Source organism: Pimephales promelas, chromosome 15 (assembly GCF_988280905.1).
Source record: "Pimephales promelas chromosome 15, fPimPro1.hap1.1, whole genome shotgun sequence".
Classification (NCBI taxonomy): Eukaryota; Metazoa; Chordata; class Actinopteri; order Cypriniformes; family Leuciscidae; genus Pimephales; species Pimephales promelas.
Window position 1 is genome coordinate 12,510,109 of NC_142783.1, and position 20,590 is coordinate 12,530,698.

The following is a 20,590-nucleotide window of genomic DNA, read 5'->3' on the forward strand; positions in this document are numbered from 1 at the left end:
TAATACGATTTAAGATTTCATCCGAGCGATAACATGTCTGCACAGACAGTGAATGATTCTTATTGGTTAAGTAGAAATATCGAGATGTGTTCGGCGATTCCGTGATACACTTTCGGTGTCCCGCATTCTCAACGCCACGGTCATCCCTCTCGGTCCGAGAAGGCCAGATGAATGGTTCACATATGAAAGCAGAAAAGATGAAGGATTTTATCAAAGCTGTGGGGAAATACTCGCGAGATCAGGCCGCGTTTAACCCAGATTAAACCACGGAGGTCCAAGGCCTCTTCAAAACAAAGACAAGTTCAAGACTTCCTTCCCTTAAGGATGTGTCAAGGGCAATCCAGACAAAAGACAAATGTCTTTTTCAGCCTGGCGATAAGCATCTGGGCACAGGCGGTATAAAGCCATGCCTTTTCTTCCTGCGATTCCCTCCCTCCGTTCAGCCTAATGTGACTACAGTGATTTAACCGAATATGGGGCCGTGGCGATTTCTTATCTCCGCCTTAAGGGTATAGCTCAGTAACCCCAGCTTTGAGTGATAGGTTTGTGTGCGAGCACAGGGTGGGCCGGCGGGCTCCACCGAGAAGTCTTTGTATTATAGAAATGTACGACTTGTTGGAATGATTAATGCCGGGTTCATCCCGCCGACCTGTATCAGGCGAACTTCCCTAGACAAAACTTTTGCTGAATCTTAAATTCAGCCAGAGAAAGGGAGTTATTCTCTATTGATTTTCCCTCCCTTGTGTATCCTCTTTCTGTAGATGTGAGAACTTCCCATTCCGATTCTTTTTGCATCTGATTTCCTATGGATGTATTGTAAGTAAGTGGCTCATTTTTTACGCTGCCATACAAAAGGCCTGTCAAAGGAGACTCCCGTGCCCGACGCGTTTGTTCCTTTACATGAGACGAGAACGCACAAATACAATAAATAAATCAGCGCACTTGTCAGACAGTCGCAGGGGAACAAAGCGAGTAACAAAACCATTTTCCCTGTCTTGCTTTTTATGGTAATGCCACGGGATTGTAAACTTAATGAGATAAGGTTATCAGTGGATTCGCAGCGTCTTTGCTGCTGTCTTTTCAGAAAGCAAATATCATTTAGGTTTGTTGCGACTGTTGGTTTGTTGGCGCCGTACTGAACGGATAATCAAATAAACGAATATATCTGAACAAACAAACCAACAGGGAAACATTAATTAGTCTGGTAAATCTGACAGCACCTCATGACAGAGTAAGCCAGCATGTCTTACTTTGGAATATATAGTGATTGTTTAGTTGAATGTACATATTTATATTGAGTAGTTGCATTAAAGGAGTAGTTCACTTTAGAAATAAAACTTTTGCAGATCCAAGATGTCCGTGTCTTTCTTTCTTCAGTCGAAAAGAAATGAAGGTTTTTGATGAAAACATTCCAGGATTTTTCTCCATATAATGGACTTCACTGGGCACCAAACGGTTCAAGGTCCAAATGACCGTTTCAGTGCGAAACGATCGGTTATTTAAAAAATAAATAACAAAGTTTAAGTTTTATAAGCACAAATGCTTACACCTTACTCTGTTCTGTGTGATTCTCCAGTTCAAACTCGTTCATCAAAATGAACAAATCTTCTTTCGAGTCATTTGGTTCGTTCAACGAACAAACTGAACGAAATGACGCGAAAAAAGATTCGAACAGGAGATTTCGAACAGGAGAGTCACACAGAACTGAGTGAGGGCCTGTTCACATATCGCATCTTTTACACGGTAATGTTTGTTATTTCAAATGTAGGCGCGCGGTATGCGCACTCATAATGGAAGCGACACACTTGCGGTGCGATGCACTCATTTTTTCCAGGCGCATCGAGACAAAAACAACTTTTCAGAATGCCGCAAGCTTACCATAAACGCACAATAGGTCACATGACAAGAACCAACCGGAGCGCAACCGCCCTAGCACTTTGGAAAAAGGAGAATGCGGCGCGCCCAGCGTTTTCTACGCGTTTTTAGGCGCTATATGTGAATCCGGCCTAAGGCAAGCATTTGTGCTTATATAACTTAAACCTTGTTATTTATTTTTAAAATAACCGATCGTTTCGCTAGAAAAGACACTTATTCATCGTCTGGTGTCGTTCAAAGCCGTTTGAAGCTGCACTGAAACTCTCATTTGGACATTGAACTGTTTGGTGCCCATTGAAGTCCATTATATGGAGAAAATTTAATTTTTTCATTAAAAACCTTCATTTCTTTTCAACTGAAGAAAGAAAGATGTGGAGATCTACATGGGGGTGAGTAAATTATCAGCAAAAGTTTTTTTAAAAGTGAACTACTCCTTTAATAACGGTTGCATGATGCAATGTTTAGTTATTGTATTTAAAGAAGAAAACTTTTCTGACTGTTTCACTTTGCTTAGTTTTTTTTTAGTTTTAGTGATTTGAATACCGTACTGGTCAAAACTTTGGAGTCAAGTAAGATTTTAAGTGACGACCTTTGTGCTCACCAAGGCTGCATATATTTGATCTGAAATAGGCTTACTATTTAAAAGAACTGTTTTCTTATATTTTAAAATACAAAACTCCAGGCTTCATTGTCACATGATCCTTCAGAAATCATTGTCGAAAACAGGTACGCTGCTTAATTTGTTTGAGGACACCGTGATAAAGTTTTACAGGATTCTGTCATTAACAGAAACTTCAAAAGAGCAGAAGTGCAAGATCAGAGCGGTCATTATCGGCTCACCAAACGTGCAGTCAAGCCATTTGTCCAGTTCTTTATCCTTTATTCACAATCAACATCCTTGATTGTAATTCTTCGTGGAATGGGATTTGACGAGGGAAATTTTCAGATGTAGACCTATATTTGTCAAAAGGCCAGTTGTAATTGGCCCGTGGGTGACAAAGATCCATGTTTTGATTAATCAGGGTAAAATCCTTCATCGTTACGGTCTTGAGCATTTCAAATAGACTCAAAAGGTCCATCACAGAGGTGAAATCCATACCTCATAATAAAAGGATTGAAAGATTTACCTCAGATGACCGCAACAGAGGAAAAACTCAGCCCGAACTTGTAACTGTGCCTCGTGTGATTCGGTCACTGCATGAGGGAGAGATGAGTTCGTTCATTAAATAAAATGTTTGTTGTTTTCTCCTTCCACTCAGGCGAATCAATTGTAATTTTATGAATTTATGACGTGCTGTTGATACACAGCACGGATGATAAGAGAAAACTCTCCATGTAGAAGAATGAGGGATGGGTATTGAATTTAAACACTAAGTATTATTAGATCTAAAATGTGAAACATTATCAAGAGAACCTCAGCTATGTATTCTCCAGATAAATATGAAGAGTTCAGATGCAAAAGCCTCTAAATGCCATTTGAAATTTTCTTCTAAAATGACCGTTTTTATCAAGCTTGTATATTTAAGTTCAGTAATTTTACTTAAATGGCAATAAAGATTACCTATTAATTGTCATTTAAGTGAAATTACTGAACTTAAAATATACAAGTTTGATAAAAATTTCAAATGGCATTTAGAGGCTTTTGCATCTGAACTCTTCATATGTTAAATTCTGCGGTTATCCACCAGAATGAAGGCTGTTTTACTCAAAGGAATGAAATGTCACAACTTGTAAGATCTATATTTCTTCTTTTTAAGAGACTCTAAACTCTACATTATTTGAGGAGAAACATCTGAGACAAATGTGATCCTAAAAGTAAATGTCTCCTGAATTAAGATAATGTAAATCCACCACCCAGACATCCCACCTCTCCCAAAAGGTCCGAGATTCTCCCGCATATTGATTCCTGATGCCCGCAAATTGTATACAATATCCCGGAAAAAGCAAGCAAGCCTGTTATAATACATCTCCCAGAAATGGGATATCTACACCATTGAACCAGCTGACGTGAAGAAGACTGCTAACGCTTACGCTAACTATAGCTCCCCTTGTGGCAGCACATAGAATTGCACTGTGCATTTGTTGTGGATTATCAGTTGCATATTGACTTGTGAAATCAAGCTTTTTATGTACTTGCACCGAGTATGTTTTTGGGCCTTAGGACCAATAGGATCTTTGTTTTATTTTCTCGGGGACTCTCGGGCCAATAACGAAACGCATATCTCACCCTTTATTCCAGTTTCCGCTTTTTAATGTTTACCTCGACAAAACCTCCAGAATTGGAGCATTTTCATTCTCCCTGTGTGTGTCTTGATCCCCCTGAGCGAGCTATTCAGTCTAGTGGATAAAATATTCTAATGTGTGCTGTTTTTCTTCCATTCGGTGTGCTTAAATATTACAAAGCATTTAATTATAAAAACTGAGAACAGACGCAGTCCTGGGACTGTCAGTGGGAAAAATAAATGTACAATCAAAATTGCAATTACCTGCAGAATTTCAGGGGTAAACACATCAGCAATCTCATAACAAACACAGGCTAGTTTGCATTCTAAAATGAATACAGTTAGATCCAAAGCAATTTTCTCTTATTTATCTTAGACGCCATGCATAAATAAAGCAAGGGCATTGAAGCAATTAGCATAATTAGACTGTGGTGGTCAGGCCCTATGCGATTTCTTAAGAGGCATCGCGGAGTTGTGTGTGTGTGTGTGTGTGTGTGTGTGTGATCGCTGTCCGTGTTGAAGGGCTTCCTGAGCAGTCATTGTTCGAGGTTTTCATACAGGAGAATGCAATCAGTGTTGTCTGTGTGAAGGTCCTCATTACCTGCAGGACCCCCGTTACCCCGACTGGACTGGCCTTGGGTCTCCAAAACAAAACTTTTGCATTATCATGTGTCTTTTGTGTTGTGAATGAATGCATACCAAATCACAGCAGACCAACAGCTGCCACAAATTCACTTGAAAAAGGCCAAACTTGGCAGTAAAAAAATATAATGATTTACTATTCTTTTTAAAGAGACTGAACTCATTATCATTGTTTGAATAGATCATCTTATTGCATACTAATGACCTTATGCATTCTGAGGGAATCGTTCCAGCTTGTTGCCTGAGTATTTGTATCTGTGAATTAAAAATAGATATTTCCAGTGCAGCGCATATGGATGAAAATGTAAGTACGAAGTGGATCTGGAGAGTTTCTTTGATGAAAGCGTTGCATATGTGGCTCTGTTTTTTAGTAATAAATGTCATTAAAATTAATTTCGATCATTTTAAGGGGAAATTTTGCTGAATGGTTTTCAGCCGGGCTACAGCGAATATCTCTAGGCTTCTTTGTCTGTCATTCTGCAGGATCCCTGCAATATTACAGATTTTTTTATTTTGTATAATTTCCTGCAGGATTTAACCGTTTTAGCTTGAGGTTACATGGCAGGACGTCACTGCGAGTCACAAGCCCAAGGCTTGCAGAACACCTTTAGTTTTTAAACTAACTTAAAGGAGTAGTTCACTTTAAAAAAAAAACTTTGCTGATGATTTACTCACACCCATGTCACACAAGATATCCATGTCATTCTTTCTTCAGTTGAAAAGAAATTTAGGTTTTTGATTAAAACATTCCAGGATTTTTCTCTATATAATGGACTTTAATGGGAACCAAACGGTTCAAGGTCCAAAAAATAGTTTCAGTGCAAACTGCAAACTGTTCAAAGGACTTTAAACGATTTCAGATGATGGATAAGGGTTATCATCAAGCGAAACGATCGCTCAATTAAAATAAAATAACAAAGTTTAAGTTTTATAAGCTCAAATGGTCGCCTTGCTCTGTTCTGTGATGCGCGTTCGTGACTTCAAACTCGTTTATCAAAATGAACGAATCTTTTTTCGTGTCATTTGGTTCATTCAACGACCGAAATGAACGAGTTGACTCGAGAAAAGATTTGTTCATTTTGATAAACGAGTTTGAAGAGTCACGAACGTGCATCACAGAACAGAGCAAGGCGACCATTTGCGCTTATAAAACTTAAACTTTGTTATTTTAATTTTTAAACAAGCTAACGTTTCACTTGATAAGACCCTTATTCATCGTCTGAAATCGTTTAAAGTCCTTTGAACAGTTTGCGGTTCGCACTGAAACTGTCTTTTTGACCTTGAACCGTTTGGTACCCATTGAAGTCCATTATATATAGAAAAATCCTGCATGTTTTCATCAAAAACCTTAATTTCTTTTCGACTCAAGAAAGAATGACATGGACATCTTGGATGACATGGGGGTGAGGAAATGATCTAGTTTTTTTAAAAAAAAGTGAACTACTCCAATATTGTTTCTGACAGTTCCTAGACTAAATAAGTGATTGATTGTTGCATGTTATGAATTGTAACTTGCTCCACCTCCTAGCATTCTGATGGATAAAATCAAGTCCTACTTTTTATTTTTGTTAAATATTCTGTTTCACATTTGTGGAATGTCTTCATGTGTGCATATGTTTATTGTCATCTCTTAACGGGCAGTTCTTCCTCTAAATGAAGTCAAGCCCCCTCTTTGTTTGTACTGACGTCATATTGTTTTATTAAGCCTGTGTTTAAACACATAAGCATTCAAATGATGTTTAATCCTCTTAGGGTTGAGCTAAATCCCCCCCTTAACCCTCCAGATTAGACTTGGAAAATATTTCCTCTTCCCGAGTCTAACCTGGATGAAGCCGAGACGTGTTTGTAAAGTACGGATTTCTCCCTCTCTCTCTCTCTTTCTCTCTATCTTTGCTCATGATAACACGTGCTGCTGGCCAGTCTCAGCGTTTTCCTTTTCCTTTGGTCCAGATATTATTGTCCTGTGTCATCACCTGAAGGTGACTGTTATCACTTAATTAAATCCTGGCGCGGAGGGAAGTCGAAACAATATTCACCCGAAGGAACTTTTTGAAAGTGGGGTAGTTTGTACAAGGAAAGCCAGCGTTCACTCCTCTCTGCTCCTGGAGTGCTTTTGCCATATCCGATCATGTCAGATGTCCAACAACTCTGACCAGTAGGCAGTGTGTCAAGAGACAACTTGTTTTACGTTTATTGCACTTTTTGTTAATAGAAACAGGAAATTAGTGTGGATAGAGAGATAAATAAAATAAACAAACAATAAACAAATATTCTAAAATACTGGAACTCTAGTAAATCGAAACAATACATTACTTTTTTATGTTGTGTAAATTATTTAGGCTTATTTAGTTATTACCTAAGGCTTAGTTATATAACTCAAAAAATCAGAGTTATAATCAAATATGGACAAACCCAGCCATTGGGTTAAATTTTTTAATTACATTTTTAACCCAACGTTCGGGTTTGTCCATATTTGACCCAAAGTTGGGTTAAAACAACCCAGCATTTTTGTGTATATATATATATATATATATATGTGTGTGTGTGTAGAGTTCAGATGCAAAAGCCTCTAAGTGCCATTTGAAATTTTCTTCTAGACTGATAATTTTTATCAAGCTTGTATATTTAATTTCAGTGATTTCACTTAAATGGCAATGATAATTACCTATTAATTGTTATTTAAGTGAAATTACTGAACTTAAATATACAAGTTTGATAAAAATCATCATTAAACAAGAAAATTTCAAATGGCATTTAGAGGCTTTTGCATCTGAACTCTTCATATATATATATATATATATATATATATATATATATATATATATATATATATATATATATATCAGAAACAATATTAATTCAATCCAAACAAGGCCTTAACTGTATTAAAAAATTGTGTGTGTATGTATTTGAACAGAAAGTTGGAGGACATGGCCTTAGAAGTTCCGACAATAAACTTTTAATTAGACACATTACATATTTAGTCAGTGTTGCATTTTCAAACAGTCTATAATGTATTTATATATTTATTTATAATCATTTAATAATATAATAATAATACATTTAAAATTATTATTATTATATTCAATTAATGGAATTATTATATGTTTTATGTTTTTTGTTTTATGTATTTTATTATATTTTGTTTATTAATTAATTGAATAAACGCTCTTAATTTTGCAGTGGGAGTTTTCAAATATTTCTCAAACATTTCAAAGTACTAAAGCATTACTAATTGAACGATTAAGCCACTGAAAGTCATTAAACGGCATGAAGTGGAACTTGTGATGGTCTTTTCTTCCCTATATTGACATATATGTTGTTCATACATATTTTCTTGAACAAGAAAACATGTAGGGCGGGACTTGATTTTGTCCATGCGGAATTGATTGGATGGTGGGATGGTTGAGGTTTGCTATTGGTGGATGTCATGTGAGTGACAGGTTGCCCCGCCCTTTTATCAGTAAACACATCATCAGAGAAGAGAAGAGATGATGCTGCAAGAGGGAAAGGGAAGTTATTTGGATTAAAGCTTATGAGGGGACATTAATAAAAAATTATATTGATAGAATAGAAAATCAATTAATCAAACTTAATAATAGAAAATGAGATTCGCTCAAATAAATAATTTCAATATATTCTGACAATTTTCTTTAAAAAAACAAAACAAAAATTGTACATTTTAATGTCATGCTGACTTAAAGAGGATCCAGAACAGTTCAAATGTTTACAATTCCTGTTCCTAGTGTAGATGTCGATATATTTGGTGTCTGAGAATTGAGGATATGCTAAACGGTTGAGTGAGAACCAAGCAGCAGGATCTGATACTCTCACACCTTTTTTAAATGGATGCTTGTAGTAGGTCATTTGGAGTGAAGCAGGCCAATAAATATGCCATGTCGAGTACCTCCACAGACCCCCCTCCCCCAACGCTAAGCCTCCATATGAAATGAGCAATCTAACGACGCTCTCATTTGAAAGAGGTCTCGGCGAGAGGTAGGATGAGTGATCTGAGCGTCTCCCGCGCTCGTGCCTTCAATAAAGAAATCAATACCGCGCATCCATATTTGCACATTTCTACATGGCTTGTCAGCCTCAAAATTGACTTCAGTGAAAAAGATCACTCACGGCTCCCGTGGCAATTTAGAAGTTCTGATAAGATCTCTTTTAACACCTCTCATCTGTCTTTCTTTCTCTCTCACACACACACACACACGTAGTTTCAAGATAATGCTTATGCTTATTTTTTGAGCATAATAATTGGTAGCAATTGTTTTGTAAGTATGTTACCAAATATCAGTCTAGAACAGAGGTGTGAGTGTGTGTGTTATGGTTTTATATCTTATTTGGGCTATTTTATATCGACCTTTTAGCTATCTGTTCTGTATATCGCTCTTTTTAACTGATATATGTGGCACCAGGTGAAAAAGTGTGCTCTGACTCTGAATGGCATTTTTATACTTCTTGAAATTTGAAGTGAAATATGTTCAATTAAAACGGTTTATATGGCCATGTCCTCCAACTTTTTGTTTTGACTACTGGATTGTGGAGGGGTTTAAGTCTTCATTTACATTGCATGTAGGAGTCCTGCTGTAGCTCAATACCTGTGCGAGTGAGTCCCCGTGATGTCTTAACTGCAGTTGTAGTTCTTCATCATGGAGGCTGTTGTAGTTTGCAGGGGATAGACGCATGTGAGTGAGGAAGATGAACATGTGGCATCTCCCCCATCACCAGCTGCCTCTCTCTCTCTCTCTCTCTCTCTCACCCTCTTCATTTTGTCTGACCTAATAGTTAATGATATGTTAATAGTCAATGAGGCTGGTCTCGCCTGGCGTCCGCTGTGTGTGTTAATGTGGACGTGCGGTGGCTCTGGCCAGGGCGCAGCGACTAGATTGATGTTTACCAGCTTGCGTGTCCTTCAGCTCACGTATATTTGTCCTTTGGTAGAGAAAACACAAGGCTACTGAGTTTACTGTTGTAGCACTGAAAGGCAGGAATGTTCTCGCTTGAGGGATTGTGGTCTATGGTCGTACTATTAAACGATAGCTTTAAGTGAAGCAAAGAATCGGTTGAGGATCCACTAGATTTCCAGATTTATTTAAAGTAAAACAGAACAAAACAGATTTGCTAATGCATGCGATTTCTGTAATGTTACTTTTCTGTGGAAGATTATTTTATCCAGCAGGATGAGGAAAGGGTGTTTCAGAGGCAGAAAAAAAGATTTAAAAATATTTTTCTTTAGAATAATATGCACATTTAGTCCTGGAACGTGTTATTTGAAGTCAACATTAAAACCTGGTTTATTTCTGGGATTTGACATTTCTGAGTGAAATTTCTTTGGATATTCAACAACAAGAAAAACATGCTTGGTATTATTTTTTTTCCTGTATTTGGCTTTGGTTACATCAACAGAAGACATGTTGTAGATAACATTATGTAAAGTAGTATATATATATATATATATATATATATATATACATATATATATATATATATATATATATATATATATATATACATATATATATATATATATATATATATATATATATTAATTTAATTTAATTTTTTTAATATTAGACGAACAACGAACGAAATGTTTTCTTTTCTACAATAACACCAGAAAATTATTTACTTTTTATTAAAAAAAGTAAATGGGGGAAAATTTGATTTTGATTTTCAGTAATGCAATTTTTTTTCATTTAAATGAGGAGTCAATTAATTTAAGTTTGATGCATTAATATTGCCTCTTGTTAATGATATTTGTGAATAACTAAAACCACTAGAAGCTTGAATTACACTTTTTAATTTTGTCTACATTTAATCTTTATCTAGATTCTATTGCTTTTGCTGCCTTAGGTCAAGTGTGTAGATCCCAAACCGTTACAGAGTTTCATTTCCCTTCTGTGATACGCTTTCTTCCTTCTCTCAGCACTTTAGACAACAGAGAGAGAGAGCAAGAGAGAGAGAGAGAGAGAGAAGCTGCTTGCAAGGCATGACTGCTTAAAACAAATGACAAAAAAGGCCCATCTTAATGTTACACTTTTCTCCCCCAGAAGTTTGTCTGGCTAGTGATTTATTGTGCACTTTACACAGTGGTTAGCCTGTAAACAGAGGCCGTTTATCATGGAGGGGAGCCAGGCGGAGGCACGCAGTGTTCCTCAGAGACCTGGCCCACAGATGCCGAGCGTTTGAAGGAAGAGCAGTGGAGATGATTACAGACTGGCTGGAGGTGACTGCTGCGGGTCCTTCTTGACAGCCAGGAGGAGTCTCTCGCAGGTCAAGAAGTCCAAGAGAAACCCTCCACTGGGGAGGGGACGGTGGTCTCTCAGTGTATAGATGAAGTGACAGGGATGGAGGAGAACGGAAGGCCAGTATTTGCGCTCTATAAATATGATGCACCGTTTGAGAGAATGGACTGAATTTATCATTTCACTGAAGGTTTTCCTTTTTTACACAGAAATTTTTCAGAGAGATGGATGGATGTATGGATAGACAGGTAGACAGACAGACAGGTAGGTAGGTAGACAGATACAGACAGACAGGTACGTGGACATACAGATAGATAGGTAGGTAGACAGACAGACAGACAGGTGCGTGGACAGACAGAAAGATAGGCAGGTAGACAGACAGATGGGTAGATACAAAGACAGACAGACAGGTATGTAGGAAGACGGACAGATATACAGACATGTAGGTTGGTAGATAGACAGGTACGTTGACAGACAGAAAGATAGGTAGGTAGACAAACAGACAGACAGGTAGATACACAGACAGACAGACAGGTAGGTAGGTAGGAAGACAGACAGATAGATAGGTAGACAGACAGACAGACAGGTGCGTGGACAGACCGAAAGATAGGTAGGTAGACAAACAGACAGACAGCTAGATACACAGACAGGTAGGTAGGAAGACAGACAGATATACAGACATGTAGGTTGGTAGTTGGACAGACAGACAGGCAGGTAGGTAGACAGACAGACATGTAGGTAGACAGACAGACAGGTAGCCAGTCAGAGAAGTAGTTAGACAGACAGGTAGGCAGACAGGCAAACAGACAGACAGACATGTAGGTTGATAGACAGACAGGTAGTTGGACGGACAGACAGACAGAGAGGTAGACAGACAGACAGGTAGCCAGGCAGAGAGGTAGGGTAGACAGACAGGTAGGTAGACAGGCAAACAGACAGGTAGGTAGGTAGACAGACAGGTAGGTAGACAGACAGGCAGGCAGACTGAAAGACAGGTGGGTAGGTAGACAGACAGACAGACATGTAGGCAGACAGGTAGGTAGACAGACAGACAGACAGACATGTAGGTAGACAGACAGACAGACAGACAGACAGACAGGTAGCCAGTCAGAGAAGTAGTTAGACAGATAGGTAGGCAGACAAGCAAACAGACAGACAGACATGTAGGTTGATAGACAGACAGGTAGTTGGATGGACGGACAGACAGACAAACAGGTAGACAGGTAGCCAGGCAGAGAGGTAGGTAGACAGACAGGTAGGTAGACAGGCAAACAGACAGATAGACGGACAGACAGGTAGGTAGGTAGACAGACAGACAGACAGACAGGTAGACTGACAGACAGGTGGGTAGGTAGACAGACAGACAGACAGACAGACAGACAGGTAGGTATACAGACAGACAGGTAGACTGACAGATAGGTGGGTAGCCTGCAGAGAAGTAGGTAGACAGACATACAGACAGGTAGGTAGACAGACAGACAGGTAAACTGATGGACAGGTGGGTAGGTAGACAGACAGGTAGACAGACAGACAGGCAGACAGGTAGGTAGACAGACAGACAGACAGGTAGACTGACAGAGAGGTAGACAGACAGACAGACAGACAGGTAAGTAGAAAGAGAGATAGGTATATGGACAGACAGATACAGGTAGGTAGACAAACAGACAGGTTGGTAGGTAGGTAGACAGACAGACATGTAGATGGACAGACAGACAGACAGACAGGTTGGTCAGAAAGACAGATAGATCAGCATATTAGAATGATGTGACATTAAAAACTGGAATAATGATGCTGAAAATTCAGCTTTGACATCACAGGAATAAATTACCGTTTAACTATATTAAAATAGATCATAGTTTTTTAATCATATAATCACAATATTACATACTTTTGATATATTCAGAATAATTAGAATATGTACAGACCAATGCAGCACCGTGAACTCTATATCAGTAGTTTTCACAAAGAGGCTATAGTGAGGCATAACAAATGCAACAACGATGTTTGTCTGGAGCATATTTACATAGAACAATTAAAAAATAGCTCAGATGGAATATAAGAGCGCAGTCTGTGTGAATGGCCCCTGAGGGTCAGAGCGAGGGCGAAAACATGGTCAGCTAAGACTAATTTACAACCACTTTGGTGCAAGAAACCTTGACTGATATTATAAGTGGACTTCAGGGGGAAAATTAAATGCTAAATGTGTAGAATACAGTCCCTTGAAGCTTTTTGTTGCTGCAAGTAAGGTAAATAAGCATCCGTGTTAGCGTAGCATTTATGTTAACGCATCTATATTGGCATATTAGCATTTCAAATGTAAAGTGCCATATAATGGGATAGTATTAGCATTAGCGCAGTGTAATGTAAAGTGTAAGTCTAACACATCACCTCCAGCAGATGCGTGCTCAGGGAGGAAGTGATGCGCTAGCGGGCCGCCGTGGGACGTGCTGTTGTCAGCTGCATATCAGCACGCTGTAAATAGCCCGAGGCTGCTCTGTTTTATCGGCGAGCAGAGACCGCACGCTCTCTCGCCAGCTGCCAATGCTGCTTTAAACTCAGAAATAAACGAGAGAGGGATGCTTTCCCACCTCGTCTGTGTAAACCTGATTTTCAGAAAAAGGTGATCAGATCAGCTGTGACATTGTGCAAAATACCTTCTTTCTGCCATTTTCTCGCCTGGGGTGTATCATCCTACGGATTATCTGAGGCAGCGGGGGACAATATGTAATTAACCCATGTGACCTCAATGCCTTAATTGTTGACTGTCGGAGACCAAACAGCAGCACCTCCAGCAGTGATATCGGCTTCCCTTAGTCCAAAATCCCTAATAACCCAACACGACCACTCTTTTCTTATGTATGTGACTTTTATTGATATGGATCAGGCTTTGTTTTGCGGAATATTTATGTATTGGTCATGGCGTCTGTGATAATTAGCAGTGCTTGCTAAACATTGTATTGCGAATTAAATGCTGGCTTCATCCTGTATCGTTTGTACTACAGACATGAATGATGGATCAAATGTGATTGATATCTAAAATTGTGGTTTAAATGTGTGTTTGTAATGATAAAATAGGCACACACATTTTTTTTTGCCATATCTAGGAGACCAGAATAACATACTGTACACTGGAAGAAATCTCATTATATTTAGTTTCTTTTTTTTTTAACCTACTTTCACTATATTAAATAACTTTTTTAATTTTGTCAAATCATATTTATTGAACAAAATGTAGTACAATTAAATTAAGTTGGTAAAACTTTACTTGAAGGGGTGTGCATAAGACTGACATGACACCATCATAACCATGACATGACACACGTCATGAATATGAAGTAAGGTTCATGCATGTTTATGACAACTGTCATTAAGTGTCATTCGCTCAATTATGACATTTTAATGCAAATATGACATTGTTTGAGATGTCTTTGTTATGACACCTTGACATTAACCAATACATCATAACCTGTCAGTTTTTTTTTTGTTTTTGTTTTTTTTTTGTCATGACAATTTGACATAAACCAATACATCATAACCTCCAGTGTCTTTGTCATGACAACTTGACATTACTAAGACAACACAACCTGACATAGCAGATTATTTATCAAACCTAAGAAACCACTTATCTTTTTGGGTTAACATTACATTAAACTGGCAGGTGGTTGCTTTTGACATTGGCTGTTATGAAGCCAATATAGCATTTCAATGACAAATTCAGTAGTTGAGGTCAAGAAAAATATTCATGACACAGTTATAATGGCCTCATGACAGCCGACGTGAAAACCAACCACCTGCCAGTTTAATGTAATGTTAACCTATAAAGCTAATTGGTTTCTTAAGTTTGATAAGTAACCTCCTATGTCATGTTTATTAAATATTTATGACAATTTGTTGTCTTTGTAGTGTCATGTTGACATTACCAAGACACTGACAGGTTATGATGTATTAGTTTATCTCAAGTTGTCATAACAAAGACATCTCAAAAATGTCATATTTGCATTCAAAATGTCATAATTGAGGAAATGACACTTAATGACAGTTCTCATAAACATGCATAAAACATGTTTCTTGTCATGGTTATGAAGGTGTCATGACAGTCTTATGCACACTCCTTCAAGTAAAGTGTTACCCACCCTAGAAACCACAGATGCATGCTAGAAACAGTTTCAGGGAAGATAATTTGAAAACTGTCTTGCTTAAAGGAGCTAAACTACAGTAAAGTTATTGTTTTTTTTGTTTTAGTCTAACACTAATACCTTGTTCAAATTGGTAAAACATATCAACATTTTTGTAAAACTCCCAAAACAAACCTAAACATACAATCTCCTCCAGTTTCCAGCTAAAATTAATACTAGTGACAGTAAAGCACAAACAACTTTTGTTCCCTTTCACTCAAATGATGATTACAGAGGCATATTATTGATTAATAAAGATTTATTTTCATGCAGTTCCTTGCACAAAACTATCTTATGACCTCAAAATAATTGTGTGTGATTTGTAAAACTTGTGATTTTTTTGTCTTTTAAATAACCAGCTCCATACATGAATGGAAATCGCGGGTGTTTCTAACGTCACAAACTACCACCAATCACCTCACCGTGGATCTCTGAGCTGGAGTGTGTGAGTGAAGACGGGGCTAATTTGCATATTCATAGAACCGCTAAATGAGGCAAGAGTGTTGAGTTACATGCAAGCTTTTTTTAAGGCATGACCAAAAAAATTGAGGAAAATACGTTTTAATGTCTTTTTAGTGATCAAAGAGGAGTTTAAGGGATAAAATTATTGACTACAGGGGTACTTTAACACTAATTGGTTATTTTAAAGGAGCACTCCGGCGCAAAATGAACCTTTGGTCTAATAAAACATCGGTACCTAGTCGACCGTTCTCTCAGATTTGTTTTCATGATAATCGAATGTAAAGAGATTTATCTCTAAAAACTGTTTAGCGTATAACGCTATAGTAATGGGGGCATATAATAAGTAAAAAGAAATCGCTAGTTAATACCACTAACAAGGCTCAAAATAGCCCCACACTAACACATTAACATAATGAGGGTCCCTATATGCAAAATGAAGCATTGAGAACTTTGTAAGTGTACAGACCGTTTAATAAGAAGATGCCAGACGCTCTGCTGAAGATGCCGTGCTTTGGGCGCTTGAGAGCGTTTTGGCAGCGCAGCGTTTTTTCCGTTGAGATGTTTCGTTGCTATGATACAGAATATCCGCAGCAGTTTGAATGTTGACAGTTGGTCGTTGTGGTATTAGTCCCGCCCCTCCTCCACTGTGACTGGACGGCTGGGTAAAAAGTGACAGTGATGAGCGCTGCGTTTTATCCAAAGTTGAAAATTTTTCAACTCTCAGCGACCAGTAAAAACGCCGGGCGCTCGGCGCTTCAGCGTGAAAGAAAAAAAAGCTCAGCGCCTCGGTACGCTCATGGCGTTTAAAAAATGCGGCGCTCCCATTGAAAACAATTGAAAACATACGCATAAAAGTGATTTTGCAGCTGCAGTGTATGACACACAATGACACACAACCAAACAGAGGTGATTTTGTTCACAATCAAGCACTTCAGCTTTCATATGTTTTGTGTGTGTGGTTAAATTTCTCTGTTCTTCACGCTGCTACTGTACCTTGTGCATTGAAAAAAAAAATCTTTTTTCTCCAGAATGTGAAGTTTTAGTTAACAAGCTGGTTGAATACAATATTTACAGTAATTGCCACAGCGATGCAGCATTTTGTTTTCCCCGTTAAATATTTAATAAGCACAAATATAAGCACAAATCCTGGCAAGACACAAGAAACTAATACAAATTCATCTAATAAACCAACTTTTGACTTTCAATCTAAAACCAACCATATTTACTTTTAATATCTTGAGCCCCTAAGTATTCGAAAGAAGTACGGCCATACAAAGTTTTAAAAGGCTTAATAATAAGACTTTGCCTAGTATTATAGCAATGTTTCTCACTTACCCTAGAGAAATACTGTTTGCATTAAAATACATTGGAGCTCTTTTATTTATAGGTAACCAGTCAAGATGTCTAAATGTGTAAAAGTACGAAAAACATCAATTTATTTAGAGATTTCTGTAACTTATCCAACCTTACATTCATGAGACAGATCAGACATCCAAGAAATGACATATCTAACGTATCTGGTGAGAAATGTAGCCATATTTGCATCACTTAAATCATTTTCTAGATAATAGTTCTGTTTGATAATTACACAATCCACTACCTTGATAGACGCAGGTCGCTGCGTGATTGAGTTCACCAACTCAAAAAAAAATACTACCTTTATTCATGCGATCAAGTCGTTTTTTTTGCCTAATTTTTATGTGTTGCTCACGCACCATCCCTTAGAGTTGAGGCGTCTGTGATCCGGAGCTGTTAATTGAGGTTGTAATTGTTGCTCTTTAATGATCTGTCAGTCGTTTCCACACGGGATGCGGTGCTGTTTGCAATTCTCTCTCTGTGCTGTGAGAAATAAGCTATTTGTGAGACTCTCGCCTGACTTGTTTCTTCTCTTTTCTCTCTTTCTGTTTCCTCCACAGTCCCTGGATGGATTTGTATTTGCACTAAACAAGGAGGGGAGGTTTTTGTACATCTCAGAGACAGTGTCCATATACCTGGGGCTTTCACAGGTGAGTGCACTTGAGATTTTCTCTCTCCCATCTCTTTTCGTCCATCGGTGCGGAAGAGAATCTGGACAAATTAGTGTTAGATAAACTCCCGCGGTTGTGTTTGCTGCTGTTTAATTCGTGGCGTTCATCACTGCATATTTTAAGTGCCAGAGAGATGTTCTCATTGGAATGCTAGCGTGTTCCCCCGCTCCTGTTGGCTCGAGCCAGGGCCTTTCAATAAACCGACAGATCGGTGAGGTCAGACAGTGAGAAAGTGACCTTCAGAACTCTTGCTGTCCTGTCTCGCTGAGCTTCATCTCGAGTGCTTGCAGGCTTCAATCAAACCTGACACGGCTGCACAACAGGCAGCTTCTGTTCACTGGTGGTGCGAAAATCCACAAAAATCATCAGAAAAGCCTCTCGCTGTCCTTGTACGAGGGATCTAAACCGCTCAGGTGCCTTCAAGATGCTCACTGTACCGGTGACTGTAACAGTTTGCAACAGTTTAACTCCTTTCCTTCAGTTAGAGATTGGGAAAAATTTGGGCTGTGTTAACTGTAAAAAAAAAGATTAGTCAAGTCATCTTGTTGCTTTGACTGAGTTAAGTTAAGTCAACATATAGCGTCAAGTTTATTACACTTCAAAACACGAATTGATGCAACATGCAGTCTGTTGACTTAGGACAATGTGCTGTATAGAGATGGAACAGGTATAGTTTAGTAGTTTAATTATGGTTATTATAACGTATTTGTCATCTGCTTGTATGTGTCCATTCTTTATTAATAGCCTACAGGTCTGCTGTTTCAGACCAGATCCGAATGATGATCAAACATATTCTGATGAGTTTAATAAAGTTTATTGTACATCACACAAGATGAATCAAAAAGATCTCATTCCCCATTGACTACCATAGTATTTTTCCTACTATGGAAGTCAATGGGGAATGAGATCTGTTTGATTAAAACATTCTTCCAAATATCTTTCTTTGTGTTCAGCAGAACAAATAAACACATAGAGGTTTGGGACAACATGAGGGTGAGTAAATACTGACAGAATTTTCATTTTTGGGTGAACTAAACCTTTAAAGAATTAAGGAAGTAGAAAGATGTAGTCCAAAGAGGCCGTTCGATGTAGGCTACTTCTGTTAAATAAAATATCTCGCTTGGCATTGAACTTTGAGCTTTATAATTTTTATACTCTTACAACAACATCACACACTAGCTAAAGTTTGAAACATGGCATCACAAAGAACGGGACCTTTAAAAAATAAGTATTGTGTATACTGTGCACGGTCTTACAAGGACCTAGATGACCTGGGTAATACTGTATACTGTAGCCGTGTACTCAAATCGACCTTATATTTATAGCTTGGCAAATAAAAACAGCTTTAATTTTTAATCTCATACACTAGTTTTAATCAGAAATGTGTTTTCAAAGTGATAATTGTACTCCTATGTATTCATTTCACTGTTGTATGTACTTAAAATTATTGTTCATTTCAAAATGAAAATTCTGTCATCATACACTCACCCAAACCTGTTTGAATTTCTTTCTTCTGCTGAACACAAAGGAAGATATTTTGAAGAATGTCAGTTACCAAACAGTTTACTGGACCCATTGACTTCCTTAGTATTTTTATTTTTCCTACTATGGAAGTCAATGGGTCCAGCTCCAATTAATAGTCATTCTCCAAAATATCTTCCATATTCCATGAAAAGAAACACAAGACAAAGAACTGAGCAAACTGAAGGCCTTATATATGCACAGGATAGTAAGAACTAAATTAGAAAGAGGTGTACAACATAATCAGTTACTATAGGAGCAAACTAGTGACTATGGCTGTGTACGAAATCATCCACACTCTAAAAAATGCTGGGTTGTTTTAACCCAATTTTGGGTCAAATGTGGATTAAAACATGTAATTTATAAATTTATTAACCCAACAGCTGGGCTTGTCCATATTTGACCCAAAATTTTTTAGAGTGCATCTAGCCGAATCATCCACCCATTTTCTAAATCGCTGGTCCAATGTGGCTACAGCGTAAATTCTTACAGGTATGAATTACTTTTTACTTGATTATCAAATTCTTTAATTCAGGTTTATACAAGCTAGTTTCCATGACGGATTATTACTAAACAGCAAGCAAAATCTACCCAAAAGCGGCAGCCCTTCCAGCGCACTCAGTGTCCGAATTCACTCACTCATTTTCATACACTCCTTCAAGTGAACTATATTATATTATAGTAATGTAGGGAACAGTGAATTATGAACAAAGTGAAACCAGCAGGAAACAGAATAATGAAACACAAACTAAGTGTCCATCAAAACCAAACTGAACATGACAGCATGGAATACGCAAATTAAAAATAGTAGGCATAAAGTAAATACTATGTAGTGCGTTATGATTCCATATGCTTTCAATCAAGTTCAAGTGCAGCTATGACCTGTCAGATGTAGACATTGTAAATATTGAGTCTTCTAAATTATAAAAGCAACAGTGGCTGTAAAAGAATATTAAAATATGCTGCTAGATAGAGGGATTGAGATATGAATTAAAAAGAGACGTCTAAAGCCAACTCAAAATTAATTCAGCATTAATTGATTGATGATTTTTATCAAATAATTGATTAATTCTCAAAATCCTGGCTTTTGGAATTTGGCTTGCTCTTTTTCTGTGGTATTATCTTTAGGTTGGCCTGCTGATAAAGTGCTTGTAAAGTCTTTAGTCTAAGTAGGTTTTATTATCTTACATGGTTAAGCTTATCCCATAACTCTCCTGATCTTAATTGCTAAACCTTTTTCTTCGTTAATCTGTCCTAGAGGCCACAAATTTATGAGGTGTAGTTCATTATTTCCATCGTTAATTGGATGAGCAATTTGTGAGCTTTTTCTGCATTGACAGTTCTATGCATTTTTGTGCAGTGGTTTATCTAAAATAGACCAATATATGATTTTCATATATATATATATTCTAGGT

General features: G+C 37.7%; 1 protein-coding gene across 5 annotated transcripts in view; it reads left to right on the forward strand.

Annotated features, from left to right (window-relative positions):
* Positions 1-20,590, forward strand: part of npas3 (neuronal PAS domain protein 3) — a 385,360-nt gene that overhangs the window by 230,701 nt on the left and 134,069 nt on the right. For all 5 annotated transcript variants that reach the window (XM_089120156.1, XM_089120157.1, XM_089120158.1 and 2 more), the window contains one exon: positions 17,544-17,633. In XM_089120156.1, the coding sequence (XP_088976282.1) occupies positions 17,544-17,633 (90 nt within the window). The remainder of the gene's footprint in view (positions 1-17,543; positions 17,634-20,590) is intronic.